General features: G+C 38.2%; 2 protein-coding genes across 2 annotated transcripts in view; one reads left to right on the forward strand and one right to left on the reverse strand.

Moving 5' to 3' along the window:
* Nucleotides 1-9,088, forward strand: part of SCYL3 (SCY1 like pseudokinase 3) — a 49,742-nt gene extending 40,654 nt beyond the window's left edge. The window contains exons 9-14 of the mRNA XM_015832033.1: nucleotides 751-890; nucleotides 2,493-2,680; nucleotides 4,126-4,297; nucleotides 5,454-5,612; nucleotides 5,961-6,655; nucleotides 8,738-9,088. Coding sequence (XP_015687519.1) covers nucleotides 751-890; nucleotides 2,493-2,680; nucleotides 4,126-4,297; nucleotides 5,454-5,612; nucleotides 5,961-6,655; nucleotides 8,738-8,797 — 1,414 coding nt within the window. The 3' untranslated portion in view covers nucleotides 8,798-9,088. The remainder of the gene's footprint in view (nucleotides 1-750; nucleotides 891-2,492; nucleotides 2,681-4,125; nucleotides 4,298-5,453; nucleotides 5,613-5,960; nucleotides 6,656-8,737) is intronic.
* A 165-nt stretch (nucleotides 9,089-9,253) lies between these two features.
* Nucleotides 9,254-15,267, reverse strand: part of CUNH1orf112 (chromosome unknown C1orf112 homolog) — a gene marked incomplete at its 5' end in the record, with an annotated part of 47,744 nt that continues 41,730 nt past the window's right edge. Inside the window, 4 exons of the mRNA XM_015832034.2 lie at nucleotides 9,254-9,779; nucleotides 11,112-11,231; nucleotides 12,406-12,486; nucleotides 15,131-15,235. Coding sequence (XP_015687520.2) covers nucleotides 9,588-9,779; nucleotides 11,112-11,231; nucleotides 12,406-12,486; nucleotides 15,131-15,235 — 498 coding nt within the window. The remainder of the gene's footprint in view (nucleotides 9,780-11,111; nucleotides 11,232-12,405; nucleotides 12,487-15,130; nucleotides 15,236-15,267) is intronic.

A 15,267-nucleotide genomic window follows, 5' to 3' on the forward strand; every position in this document is an offset into this window, starting at 1 on the left:
GGGGGTGGGTGGGTGGGGGGTGGGGTTTTCTTTATAGCATTGTGAAATATGTGTGATTTTTTTTTTATGATGAAAACAATAAAAACTATATTTGAAAAAAAGAATAGCTGCATGAACATTCCCAGCCATTTTCCAGTTCAACTACACAGAAATAATATTTTCTATGAAATGTACATAAAATAGGAAATGGCATCATCTACCAATGCAAAAAGTACATGCTCAAAGTATATATCTGGTATTGCTTGAGACATTCAGGAAGATGACCTAATAATTGATAAGGAGTTTGTAACCTACAAATGTTCTAGACCAAATTAGCATCCTCCGTAGGGTTGTGTATATGAATTTCTTACTGGTCAGATATCATGAATTAGAGACTTCAAATCCATAGTTGTGCCTTCATGTGGAGAAGTAGACATTGTGTCTTGTTATTGAGGAGGGTGGAGGGAATACAATAAGGAACTTAAATATTTAATTATGTGTCTTTGTTTGCCTTTTTGGTATGATTTGGTAGACAAGTATAATGTGGTTATTTAAAAAAAAGTGCAAGCTTGACAGATTCAATTTCCAGGTTATGAATAGGTTCATATCTGCAAAACTATATTTCTACATTTGGGGATAGAGAACAGTGGAAGAAATTATGGAGCTTGTTCTTATATTCAAAGGGTTAAATGCTCGAGGTGAGAAGTGGTAAATGTAAAATATAAATGTAGAAACTGTCTGAGGCACTGACCAGTTTCTTTCTTAATACAGATTCCTGCTAGATAGAGTGGCTGGCCTGTCGGAGAAGCTGATTGCTTTGCGCTTGGTGCCTCTCCTGCTCAATCAGCTTGTGTTTGCTGAGCCAGTAGCTGTGAAGAGTTTTCTTCCTCATCTTTTGGGGCCCAAGAAGGGTAAACATTGAATATTATCTCTCCAGCATGCATTCAGTCTGAGAGTTGGAATGCCCCAGATGAAGTGCCACAGGATGATATGATTAACCAAGTCAATATACATTAGGGCAGGGTTTTTCAACCGGTGGTACGCGTACCACCGGTGGTACATTAGCATGTGGCAGGTGGTACGCAGCCCTGCCCAGCCAAGTGTAGTGGGGGAGGGAACGACCCAGCACAGGCAAGGACTTACTGTGAGAGAGTCCTTTGGAGCTGCAGAGTGGCTGGGACAAGGCAAAGGCTCCAGGCTCACTTCTGGCTCACCCAGAAAAAAAAGGAGGAGGAGGGGGCGGAGACAGGAGAGGCTATAAAAGGAAGCAGTTTGGGCGGGAGAGGGAGAAAAAAAGCAGCAGCCTTGGGAGGAGGCGGAGTCAGTTCTAGCTGTACCGAAGGGAAAGGAGGAGGAGGAGGGTGGGGAGAGGAAAGGAGATCAAGCAGGCCGACCATGAGCCGATCTACAACTGCTGTGGCAGCCACCTGTGCTGGCAGCAGCAAACAAGCAAGAAATGCAGTGAGGGAGGGGTCGCCCTCCACGAGGAATGAAAAAAGGCAGCAATGAAGAAAGGCAGCATTGGCTGGAGGTGAGGCACGGAGANGGGGAGGTTGCCTTAGCCAGCAGCCAGTACTTATTTACATTTTTTTTCTTCCTTAAGTGCCGGCTGTGTTCCTTAACTTTCCTTTCTAGTCAGTAGCTAATTCTTAAAGGGGAATGTGCCTTTTTAAGCTAGTTCCCTCTTTTCTGTCTCTGGAGGCTTTTCCTTGTTTGATGAATATATGGAAGAGGAAAAATATGGCGTGGTTTTTTTTTTTCAAATTCTTCCTTCAGAAGGAGATGGGAATGAGAAAGAGGGAGGCAGGGAGGGAGGGAAGGAAGTCCCGCCTTAGCACTTGGCTACCAGCAGCCCTGCCATTGACTTTGCTTGTCAAAAGGTTGCAAAAGGGGATCACATGACCCTGGGACACTGTGACCATCATAAATATGAATCAGTTGCCAAGCATCCAAATATAAATCACATGACCTGGGTATGCTGCAATGGTCATAAGTGTGAAAAATGGTCATAAGTCATTTCAGTGCAATTGCAACTTTGAACAGGTTTTTTTTTGGTCATCAAGTTTTTGACACCTTGCTAGGTGGTACTCGAATATTGCCATATCCTAAAAGTGGTACAGTCGGTGAAAAGGTTGAAAAGCCCTGCATTAGGGGACAAAAGTTGTGATGGCTGTTTTCACCTCTTCTGCCATGTTTTCTATCCTGATTTTCTAACTCTTTCACTGAGATAATGTGCTAATGGGGTTTTTGTCCTTAAGGATTAATGAAAGTTGCCATATTGACTTCTTTCTTCCTTCCCATTGGTTTCAGTAAGCAAGTAGCTTTCTCTTTTGTTTTTCACATACCGGTAGTGCTTCAAATGTTAAACAAGGCAACAGATCTTTTTAAAAACTTTTAGTTTTAAATTTTAAATAGTTAAATGTAAAATGAAATATTTGTGGTAATAGTTGTGATAACAACTTTGAATTGCCAGTTTTATCTGGCATCTTAACTTTCCAATTTCTTCACCCCAGATAAATTGAGTGACAGCCAGATCAATGGCCTACTGTCTCCAGCTGTGTACCAAGCACATGTTAGCCCAGTGCTGCTGAAACTCTTTGAGGTGCACGAAGAACATGTTCGGATGGTACTGCTCTCTCACCTAGATGCCTATGCAGAACTGTTTACACAGAAAGAGCTGAAAAACATCATATTGCCACAGGTGAAAAACATTCTACATATTGCCCTGCTTCCTTACTTTGTCAGGTAGGGCTGACCGAGATCAGTTCAGGAGGCTTTTTCCCCAACCTATCTATGCATATGAGATAGATGATACAGATAGACAAACAAACATTTGTGTATCTGGATATATAAATTGGCTAAGGCCATATACCCAAAAAGGGCAGGATAGGATACATCATGCATACATATAGCTAAACACATAGGGAGAATGAAGTAACGTTCTGGAAGCATAAAACTCTGCAATAAATCTCAGTGAATTGATCATAAAATAATACTTAAGTTAGGATGAATATTTAATCTGTTTTTTCTTTCTGTTTGCAAAAAAGAAACTCCAAACTTACATGACTGATTTATGTATGATTGACTTTTGTGCTGGGCTGTAGGCACAAGTCACCTTATGCATTACTTTCTAGTACATTCTAGTTCAGTGGCTCTTACATAGACAGTGAGTAAAGGAAACTTTGCCATGGAAACTTTCAAGGGATTAGGGATGCTGAGCATTCTCATTCCAGCAGACAGCCTTCATGGACAAAGGAGACTCTACATTGCATCCTTTACCACATGGAGGAGGACAAAACAAGGGTACTATTCACCTCTTAAGGGAAACAGTTGTTTCTCCCCCCTCCATTTCAGACACTTGTTCTTATTATTTATAGTGACTGCCAATTCATTTGATTACCATGTTCTAAGTTAAACAGTTCATCATTTGGACCATAGCAGGTCAAGTGACAAAATGTATATTGCAACCTCACAACTCAACTCTTATCACTGAAGTACTTAGATGCAACAAGTATGCTAGTATGATACGAGTAGGAAAGGATGGAGTTTGTGTCATATCACGATGCATGTTTTGTCATGTTATTGTGACTAGCTGTGGATGCCTGTACTAGGTAATGTAAGGTAATGTAATTTCAAGACGTGAGTAATTATGTGGGGGGGGAGGGGATTTTCTTTCTAATAAATAGAATGATTAAGGATTGTTGATTTCTGCAGTGAAATTATTTACAAAGATAAAGTCAACCAGTGTTTTTCATTTCTCTTCAGGAATATGATTCTGAAGTTCTAGCCATCCTTCCATCTGGATTGATTTTCCCTTTTATCCACCTTTTCTTGTTTACATAGTTACACCCACTTAGTATTATCTGTGCTGGGCAGTCAGAAGTGGGAACAAGTATTTGGCATTTCAAAACTCTTTTGTATAAATATTCAATTCTAAATCTACACAAAGCAGATAAATCTGGATCAAACCAGCTTGAAAATATTGTTGTGGTAGTAAATGCTCCAAAAAACTACCTTTTGGGATATCTGCCTCCCCCCCAAGTACTACAGCTATTAAGAAAGGGATTTTTCAGACCTACATTGTTGTTTTTTTAACTGAAGGTGGGTAGGAAGCCAACTCCATTTGACAAAATATCTTTATTCTAGGTTTTACTTGGCTTGCGAGATACTAGTGATTCTCTAGTGGCTGTGACACTGCAAAGCTTAGGAGTGCTAGTCTCATTCCTTGGACCTGATGTGGTTGTGGGGGGTGACCGAACAAAGATCTTCAAGCGTTCAGCCCCAAGTTTCACTAAAATTATGGATCTTTCCTCTGAAGGTAAATAAATATAGCCAATTTTAGCTCTCCTACAAACAAAACAAGCTCTGTTGATGAAGCTGGAACAGACAATGTAATTGGAGCAACATACTTAATCACAAATCTGTGCTATACTTTAAAAAGGAAAGCATCAGGGACAAAGTTACATGCTTAGGATTCATTTGGGAATAGTTACTGAACCATTAAATTGCAGTAATTTTCTCCCTGATATGGAAGGCTGTTTATATAAAAAGTTCTAAACAAAGCTAAAGTGTAATGATGTTATGTAAGTTGGAATAATTGTGTAGCTAGTAGATAGGAATCATTAATCGATACAGCAAATTCTTTTTCATAAAGATGCAGTACTGTTTTATCTTATTCTGGGTGTTTGGTGAACATGCTGGATCATCAAAGAATTGGCATTACAATCTTCTGATCTCAGACATGCTTCTGGGTTTCACTGAATTGGTTTGTAATGGGAAATGTGTAGGTAAACAGCTTCTGGACAGAGAAAATAATTTTTGAATTAAAGACTTCCCAAGATAGAATTGTCTGTGCAACTCAATTTACATAGCTCCTTACTATTTTTCCTCTTGCTCACAGTGAAATTTCAGAAGATATAAAGTAGCATAAGAGACTCATCATCATAATAAAGTGTCAGATCACATGTCCCCAAAACTCTAAAAATATTAACATCTTAACATATTTCATTCATCATTACACATTAGATCTGTTCAGGCAGGTTGAACTCATGCAGGAGAAAGAATTTCTGTTTTTAAATCTGTCTACTGTACCAGTAGACTTGTGGAACTAAGTCTCATTTGGGGGAAGAGCAATGTCAGGAGTAGGGCTTAAGGCTCCATTTCTTTTATCAGTTTGCTGTGTAGGGTGATGAGGAGAAAGCATCCTGCTGCTGGGGGATGAGGATTCCTGTTCAGATGGGTTGTCTTAGAAGACATATTGGACATACAGATCAGATTCTCCAGCTCCGATTTATTGCTTTGCTTGCAATTTTTATAACTGTTTATCCATCTTATAAGAGCAAATAATTCATGCTTTTATTAATGAAACTAAATAAACAGTATTCTGAAAAGTATTAAATATGTTTTAAATGTTTTAATATTAGTGGGTTGCTGCTTTTTTCAATATATCCTTATATATGTCTTAATATCAACAGATTTTTCTGATGATGTAATGAGCTGTGAGGATAAACTAATCTATCTGCCACTACAGCATAATTCAAGTATGTTTCTCAAGTGCCACAATTCTGGAAGTTTGCCCTTCAGCAACAAGAACAATGTACCAGGGGAAGGTTCTCACATTGCTCTAAGAAAAGGTAGCCTTGGTCCTGCTTATTTTTGCCTTTCTAAAAATTGTTATATCTGCCAATGCAAGACAAAATCCAGATCTATACTTTTGGCTAAGATATTGGGAAATCTATGATAAGATCTGTTTCTTTTGAATGTAAATAAGTGAAATGTTATAGTAATTGAGAGAATTCTAGGCTAGGCAGCTATTATTCAGCTTTAGAAAATATTTTCTTGCCTTGCATTATAGTTAAGTCGGTAAATGGAAGTAATATGCTTGTACTGTATGTTTAAGTACAAAAGTGTGTGTGTGTGTGTGTGTGTGACTTCATTTAGTTTCACTAAATCACTGATCAAAGCTTGTGTATATTCCCTAGGGAAGCAAGACTCTTTGAACTTATATAATATTCCTAGTAGAATAAGTACAATAAATAATGGCAAAAACTGCCACCATGTGACTGAGAAGAAGACAGAAGAATGGCCAGACTGGAATGAATGTGAAGAGCTCAAATCAGAAAAAAATAGAATTGCTGAATCCAAACTGAAAGACTTTTGTGTTAACAGCCATCCATGTCTTGCCAATCATGATGGAGAAGAGAAATCTTGGATGAAGAAAGCTCCTAGCCCTCCCTTTAAGCTCTCTTCAGGAAACAGTCACTATGATAGAGGGATAAATGACATCACAGAGCTGCATCTGCCTCCAAATACATTTGAGCCCAAAAAAGAACTCAGAACTCTCCGAAATAATTCTTTGCCAGGGTCCATCAGCAACAGAGACCAGAATCAAAAGTCTTATTTGACAAAAACATCATTTCCAGAGAAATCTAAGTTGAAAAGTGGTTTAGGAGAAGAGTTTGTGATCCAGGTGAAGAGGAAAGAATTGCATGACACAGAGCTGGACTGGTTTGCAGACATGGTCCCAGATATCAAATCTTCATCATCGCTCTTAGTTCTACCAGAACTAGAGACCCATTCATTTAATCAGAGTAACTCAGAGACAGTTTTGAGCTCTATGAGCGATGCACAAGAAATGCAGTTTTCTTCTAAATTTGCAGCCACAGAAATTACAGAGGTAAGAATCTGAGGAACAGAAGCTCTAGTACAGTACTTTATAAAACTGCTGTGTATTAGTCAGCTACTAAAGTTGTTATATCAGGTTGATTACATGAGAGATATGGCAAATATTCTGTCAGCTACATTCTTAGTAGATGTGCTCACGCAAGAGTGACTCAACTGAACTGTTAAAACAGTTCACCATCTGATTGAATTGAAACTTGGAATAACTTGGTTGATTTCATTTTCAGATAAGACCTATTTCTGAGGGGGCTTGGTGGACGAATAGGGAAGGACTGGTGTACTTTTCCCTTCTTCCCATCTTCTGTGTGGCTTTAGTACCAAGGCCACTCACCCTTCTCTCTCAGGCACTTTCCTTGCCTTAGCCACATATTTTATTTTTTTATACATATTTTATTGGTTTTAACTATAACAATCTCCAGTGCCTAGTGTACAGCATGTTGTCTTAGTTTATGTTTTAATAAAAGAAAAAAAGACAATAATAATCAATTAACAATCAATTATAAAGTTTGATAATTCCATAATTAGTATATTAATTAATAATATATTTCTTTGATCTTCCCTTCTCCCGTTTATATTCTCCTTCAACCTTAAACAAAATGTAATTAATATTTTCAATATATAAATGGTTAAATATAAACACATTTTTTATATTTGTACAAATAATAATAATCTCTATGTATAGCACTTTTTTAGCTTATATTATTCTTATAACCATCATCTCATTAATTCACCATGCATCCTATTTTCGTAATTTTTGTTTAAGCTAAATTTTCCTTATATTCAATCCAATTCTCATCAGTCATAATTTCTTCATGTTAGTTCTTCATGTTATTTTTTATAATTCCATCAAAACACTTTAGGGTATAATCTTGACAGTTCTTTAGTTTCTAAATTTATCCAGATTGTAGTATTTTAAATTTAATTTTAGTATATCTCTTTCCTCCTTAATATTAATTCACCGCTTCCGTCTATAAGGGAATGGGGATATAGTCCCCTCCCTTCCCTTCTGTAAGTTTTCGTGCTTTGGGGATCTTTCTCAAGGATTCAGTTAGTAGATAGAAGAAAGAAGATCAATACTCTCACCAATTCCAAACACACTGTTCACCGATGTTCGGGTTTGTGCTCTTGGACTTCGGCTGCAAGTAGCTTGGGCTAGACGCTGATCTCACGCTAGCCTTTCTCCTGTTGGGTCGGAGGGCTTCCCCTGGATCAAACGAAAGCGACCGCCGTCACTTCGTGATCAACGGAGCGCCCTTCCTTCACAGTCACCTCTTCGGGGCGACTTCAGACACATTTAGGGTCTCCCTGGCAGGACGAAACCAGTTGTGGGGAGCGGAGCTTTGCTGTCTCACGACCATGTGCTACGGGCGCAAAATCAGAAGTCCCCACATATTTTCATTCAAATGCACCACATCTAATATCCCAACTTCCCAGTACTGTACTGTACCTTCCTTTTCCTTATATTCCTTTAACTGCTACTCCCAATCACCAGCTATTTTCCATTTTCTTTACTACCCACTGCACTCAAACATTTGTGTTCTACATCTGTACATTGTCAGGAGGCACATCATTAGAACTTGCTGTTTTGTAGAACTTTAATCCTTGGGTTCTGTTTTTATTAGTTGCACTGGCAAAGAGTATCACATGTCTTTTTTGAACAGGTGATTGCTTAAAGAAAACACATATTAGCTACAGTTTCATAATGGAGAAAAGATACAAACCTATAATAGTGTTAGAGAAAAGGCATGATATTGTTATATCATGTAGTAATTATGTGAACTGACTAACTTCAACACAAAGGGGTCTGTGTCTGAGTTGGATGTGGCATCCATGTTTCACTTCGTAATATAGGAAGGCCACACAGGTTCTTAGTAGTGTTGTAAGAAGATATTATTTTGATCAGATTGTGTTAGGTTCAGGAAAATCAGGACCTCCAAGATGGTTGTGACTGATATACTTATTGCTATTCCTGGGAAATAAAAATGACACCCTATGAAAAAAATGCACTTTCTCAAAGAGTGGTGCACAGAGTTCAATAATGTCACTGGCTGTCTTCATGATTTGATCATTATTTCAGGTGGATGGTGCTGGCTGGGAAGAAGATGACCTAAATTGGGAAGAAGATACTAACTGGTGATGATGAAGATCTTCTATTGGTTACAGTTCAGTAGCTTCTTTCACAGTACCCTGGACATTCTTATTCTTCTCCTCATTCTACACTTTCACAAGCAATGAGAATTTGGTATTTGCATATCAGTGCAAGTGCTTGCCTTTCTGAGTTAAAACTTTTAGGCCAAAACTACAGCAGGGATTTCCTGGCCCTGGTTGCTAACAATGAATTATTGGACAAAAGGGGATGTTACAGATATGTGGCTTTATATTTCCACAACTGTTTTATTTGTGAAGAATTCTAGAAAAAATAAATGGATAAATCACTAGCTTTTTGTGCAACTTATTTTTATGAGTAAACTGGCTTCAAAACGTTTCTGTAAATCCTACAAGAGAAACTTGCAATTGTTTTAACAAAGGTAATTGTAGAATAACTGAGATTAAATTAGGGCAGGAGAGAAAAATCACAGGATAGCAGCAAATCTTAGTTCTTACACTAGACAGTTTATTTCTCAGATAAAATGTCCTGAAGGAGATTGTTGAGTATATTTGTAATTTTTATGTTTTGGTAGTAAAGTCAATATAAACAAACTAAAGAAATAGCATAAATTAACACATGTGTAACTTTTAAAATCATTGTTTTCACGCAATTGCAGCATTTTTCAACCAAAAAGGCATAACAAATTGTAAACATAACATTAACCTGCAGTTTTCTAGATCCAGAATTACTACTAGTTCTGCCTGTTTCGTGTTCAAATCCTAATGTGGAACTTCAGTTTACAGCACAGTACTAAAATCATCCGGAAAGGATACATTGGTCAGACCAATGTATGCTGTTCTGTTAATCTCTGCAATGTCGCCTGTAATGCTTCCAGTTTCTTTGCAAGCCAAGTAGGGGGAGGGCCTCTCTGTAACAACTGCTTCAGGGTCTCCAATGCCCTTTCCATGGTGTCAACTGCTGATTTGTACTGCATCTCAGTGGGCGAGTAACAAGTTCTCTTGGGGGATGGCTACAATTAAAAAAAACCAGAAGAGCAGTTCTGTAACACAAGGGATTTTAAGCAGGGAAACCTAATGAACCCAGCCATGCAATAAAATCCAGCAATTTTCCATGATGCCCTTTGATTTTCAAGCTCTATGTTCCTTTTGTTTCTTACTGGAAGGTTCAAAGCTCTGTTTTAAATATATAGGTATTTTATGTCTGAAATTAATCCTCCTTGCCAACCAAAAAGAATAGATTGTAATGTTGAGGGAAGCTTTTTCACACACAGATAAGTAGTATCTTTTCAGTTACAGTCTTGTAAAGCTGCTCTGATATTACTGGCTATTTATGCAGCAGTTTGGAACCAAAAACTAGTAAAACCATATAATAGGTCTATAGACGCAGTTATAGTCCAATTGTCACAAACTCAGTTTTGGGGATAAGATTGTTGTATAAATATAATAGGTTTTATATTTATAAAACAATATACTTTTCAGACTTACCTTCCCTACTTAAAGTAACTCCTCTAAATACAAGCCTTAAAGCAGTATTATGAAAATTCTGTTGTCATTTCTACAGATAGTCCTTAACTTACAATAGTTCGTTTGGTGACTGTTTCAAGTTATAACAACATTGGGAAAATGACTTGTAACCATTTTTCATACTTATGACAGTTGCAGCATCCCCATGGTCATGTGACCAAAATTCAGATATTTGGCAACTGCAGTGTATTTATGACAGCTGCAGTGTCCCAGGATCATGTGATCACCTTTTGCAACTTTCTGATAAGCAAAGTCAATGGAGAAGCGAGATTCATTTAACAACTGACTTACTAATTTAACAAGTTGCAGTGATTCACTTAACAACTGTGGCAAGGAAGGTTATAAAAGGGACAAAATTCATTTAACTTTTGGGCTCAATTGTCATAAACCGAGGACTTACATGCATTACAGAGAATATTAAGAAAAAGTGAACAGACTTCCACCTCTAAAATGATCTGAAGCAACGCAGTTTTGGAAGATCTGCTAGAATGTAAGAATACATTCCTAATACAGTATAAGATACATCACCATCACCTAATACAGTATAAGATACATCACCATTTGAATAAGAACAATTTTCATCTTGCTAGCAATCACTTTAGTAAATGTGACTCCCTCTGTATATACACCTTAGATATGTAAATTTTAATTGAAGTTAATTCCCATGAATAAAAAAATTAAGATCATATAAATGATTGTTAATGTCACAGTATCTGAGAATCCTCAATTAATCCTAAAATTTCCAATATAAAAATAACACTGTGATACCCTTTGTCATTCTGAAGTTAGACTTTCTCATTGAAAATACTATAGTATACCTCTCCAATAAGAGCTCTTTGCCCATCAGGTCTGGCCTCCAGGAAGAAGTGCATAAAAAGAGCATTTTCTTTTTTCATTCGATCTGCTTTTACTTCTGGTGTCTCCTCAATATGATTGCTCTGTGAGAGAATAACAAAAATAATCCAGTATTACTAATTAATGGCTGTTAATAGTTCCTATCATAGAAATCATCTTAGTTTACTCCTAGAAATGGGGCAAGGAGGAATAAAATTATGCAGATAGTCAGGTGGAGAAGAATAAAAGATCTAACTTAAAACTCTGTTATTTTTCCCCAGTTGTCTTCAGTTAGAAAAGTACAGATAGTACAGATAAACCTCAGTTAGTGGCTGCCTCAGGCAGTGACCATTCAAACTTACAACATAGATGAAAAAGTAACTCTGTAATCGATGCCTGTAATCAACATCTCTGTCAGTTACATGTTCATCATTAAGCCAGTTAGTACGCATGGCTCTTTACTCCCCACTTCCAGGGAGATTACTTAAATGATCTATTCCTGAGTTCTCTCTGCAGCGCTTCCCTAAAAGGTACTAATGGAAAGTTAAACAAGTTTATTTCTGTAACTTTAATTAGCAGGCTGTTGCCTGTAACTGGCAGGACTTTAATCATTTTTCCACTTTCAGCTTTTGTTTGCCTCCCAAGCAGCTCAGGACCTAGAGCTCTGAGTGCATTAGGCAAACAGCCAGGGCACTGCTTTTAATGTGTATCCCCCACTGTGTTTCTGCTTACTGACTTGTAATCTTTCCCTTTCCAATGAATGTAAATACAAATATTAATTCTATTCTTGATAATTATCCCAGCAGAGTGAGCATTCCAGAGAGCAGGGGAGTAGGGAAAAAGGAAAGCCAAAATAAAATTGAAAGCACAATTGCCGGTCACAAGATTTTCCACTTAGCAATCACATCACTTAACAAATGGGGTGCTGGTGCCAATTGTGGTCACTAAACAAGGATTATTTGCACAATATAAATATTTAAAATAAATGTGGATAGCTACATACAGGCTGTAAAGAGAAACCTATGCTTTGGATACTGAAATGTATACTGTACAAAAAAACAAGTCAGAAATCTTGTGATCTCACTCAGCAGAATTCTGCAATGCATTGGGCCAGGTGACTTGTCTAGCCAAAGTTCTAGATTATGTTCCAAGGTTCTTAAAGATTCTTATCTGTTCTGCAAGATCAATGTCTTTTAAAATAATAAAGACAGCATGCATACTAATTAATGAAACATGGCTTTAAAAGTAGGTTTAACACTTTTACATTTTCTTGTATACCTTGGACAGAAAGCCAACAACTTTGCTTTTGATTTCAACAGAGTTCAGACATTTCTGAAGTATTTGTTCATGGCTTGTTCCCTTGATACAAAAACAAAACAGGAAAATAAGGAAAGTTTAGATCAATAACTAGTCAGTTTATTAAGTGTAACAATTAAGCAGTATCTTGATATCAAGAATACCTACTAACTACTGAATGTATTCAGCACTAGAGAAACTTAGGTTGCAGTAAGTTTAATACTGAAAGTATTGAAAGTACGCATGATTCTGCTCTGCTCATATTCCCTTATTTTTTCACATTTACCTAATTATCTTATGTAAACAATAAACATTACAATCAAAATACACTTCAAAAGAAATAGAAACACTATAAAACTTCTCCACACATTTTTCTGTCCTCAATAACTCATATTTTAAGATTTCCATTTCTCCAAAAACATGACTTGTTACTAAGCAAATATGATCTGCTATAATGAAACTCAGTCATGAGTATGATAAGCAACTCAAGAATGCTGATCTAGCTAAAGTTAAATCCTCCTAAAAATTTGTATTGCTAATAATCAGCTTGCTGTTCTCATCCCTATATTCTGTCATGCAAAAAAGGCTTGCAGAAGAGGGAAGAATATTCTTGTTTTTTAAATAAAATTTGCAGGGCAAAGGCAAAAATCTAGCCTTCCTCTACAATTTCCTCACTTTCTCCAAACTTCTGGTTATGAAATATAATTCTGCCCTTTCCCAAAACTGTGGTACATGCAGAGATTTTGAATTTGTACTTTGGGCAAGGCAAATGTTTCTGCTGCTTCTAATTTCTCCAAATTCCATTACATACCAGTCCTCTAAAGCAGGGCTTTTCAACCTTTTCACCGATTGTACCACTTTTAGAATATGGCAATATTCAAGTACCACCAGTTGCCTAGCCAGGTGTCAAAAACTTGATGCCCAAAAAACCCCGGAAAAAGTGATAAAGTACAGGTAGGCCTCACCCCCCTTTATATCCTCTCTTCTCTCCCCTTTATATCCTCTCTTCTCACCCTCTTCAATGTCCTTTTTTCATCCCTTTGTATCCTCTTTTCTCTCTCCCCCTTTAATATCCTCTTTTCTCTCCCCTTTATATCTTCTAACACACTTTTATGTCCTCCCTTCTCTCACCTCTTTATATCCTCTTCTCTCACCCTCTTTATATCCTCTCTTCTCACCCTTTATATCCTCTTCTCTCCCTTTAATATCCTCTCTTCTCACCCCTTTATATCCTCTCTTCTCTCACCCCATTTTATATCCTCTTCTCTCACCCTCTTTAATGTCCTCTTCTCTTTTATATCCTCCCTTCTCTCACCCCCTTTTATATCCTCTCTTCTCTCACCCTCTTTAATGTCCTCTCTTCTCTCATCCCTTTGTATCTTCTCTTCTCTCACCCACTTTAATATCTTCTCTCTCCCCTTTAATATCCTCTCTTCTCACCCCCTTTTATATCCTCTTCTCTCACCCTAATATTCTCTCTTCTCTTTTATATCCTCCCTTCTCACCCCTTTATATCCTCTCTTCTCACCCTCTTCAATGTCCTTTTTCATCCCTTTGTATCCTCTCTTGTCTCACCCACTTTAATATCCTCTTCTCTCACCCTTTAATATTCTCTTCTCTCCCCTTTAATATCCTCTTCTCTCACCCTTTTATATCCTCTCTTCTCTCACCTCTTTATATCCTCTCTTCTCTCATCCCTTTAATATTCTCACCCTTTATATCCTCTTTTCTCACCCTTTATATCCTCTTCCCTAACCCCTTTTATATTCTCACCCCCTTTATATCCTCTTCTATCATCCCTTCATATTCTCTTCTCACCTTTTTATATCCTCTTCTCTTCTCCCTTTTATATTCTCTTCTCCCCTTTATATCTTCTCTCCCCCCTTTATATCCTCTTCCCTCACCCCTTTATATCCTTGCTTCTCTCACCCTTTAATATCCTCTTCTCTCCCCCTTTATATTTTCTTCTCTCACCTTTTTATATCCTCTCTTCTCCCCCCCTTTTATATCCTCTCTTCTCTCACCCCCTTTATATCCTCTCTTCTCTCCCCCTCAGCAGGACCCAGGCAACACCTCGCGCAGCTCCAGCTGAATCTCTGTCTGAAGACTGGGTGAGGCTGCCTGCCACTCCCAATCAGCTGGCGCTGTGTGCACTGATCCTGGGCTCTCTGCAGGACCCAGGTAGGCAATGCCTCGTGCAGCTCCAGCTGAATCTCTGCCTGAGGACTGCATGAGGCTGCCTGCCACCTCCAATCAGCTGGAGCTGCATGCGCCAATCTTGGGCTGTCAGCAGGACCCAGGCAATGTGTCACGCAGCTCCAGCTAAATCTCCACCCGAACACTGCATGAGGCTGCCTGCCACCACCAAGGCTGCCACCAATCAGCTGGAGCTGCACACTTTGATCCTGGGCTCTCAGTAGGACCCAGGCAACGCCTCGTGCAGTTCTAGCTGCCTTCCCCATAAGCCTGTGCGGCCCTGCTGCCGCTTCACCTCATCCACTTTTTTTTACAGTGCTGTTCAACCCAACGTATGCGTACCACCTGCCAGGTGCCAACGTCCAACTAGTGGTACACGTACCACCGGTTGAAAAGTCCTGCTCTAAAGGACAGGTTCTGCTTCACAAATGGATTTCATCCTGAGTTAGTTTCTTGCAACAATTTGAAACAACTTAACTTGGACTATCTAAAACTTGAAAATTGGACTTACCTCTGCAAATTGAGTGAATGACTCTATGGCATGTTGTTGTATTAGCCAGCTATTGTTAGCCAGTAAAGAACCAAACAAACAGGACAAGCTGGACAGAAATTGAACCTAACAAATGAATAATACAATTAGTTTAAATC

The sequence above is a fragment of the Protobothrops mucrosquamatus genome, unplaced genomic scaffold, assembly GCF_001527695.2.
Source record: "Protobothrops mucrosquamatus isolate PMUCROS unplaced genomic scaffold, P.Mucros_1.0 scaffold_294, whole genome shotgun sequence".
Classification (NCBI taxonomy): domain Eukaryota; kingdom Metazoa; phylum Chordata; class Lepidosauria; order Squamata; family Viperidae; genus Protobothrops; species Protobothrops mucrosquamatus.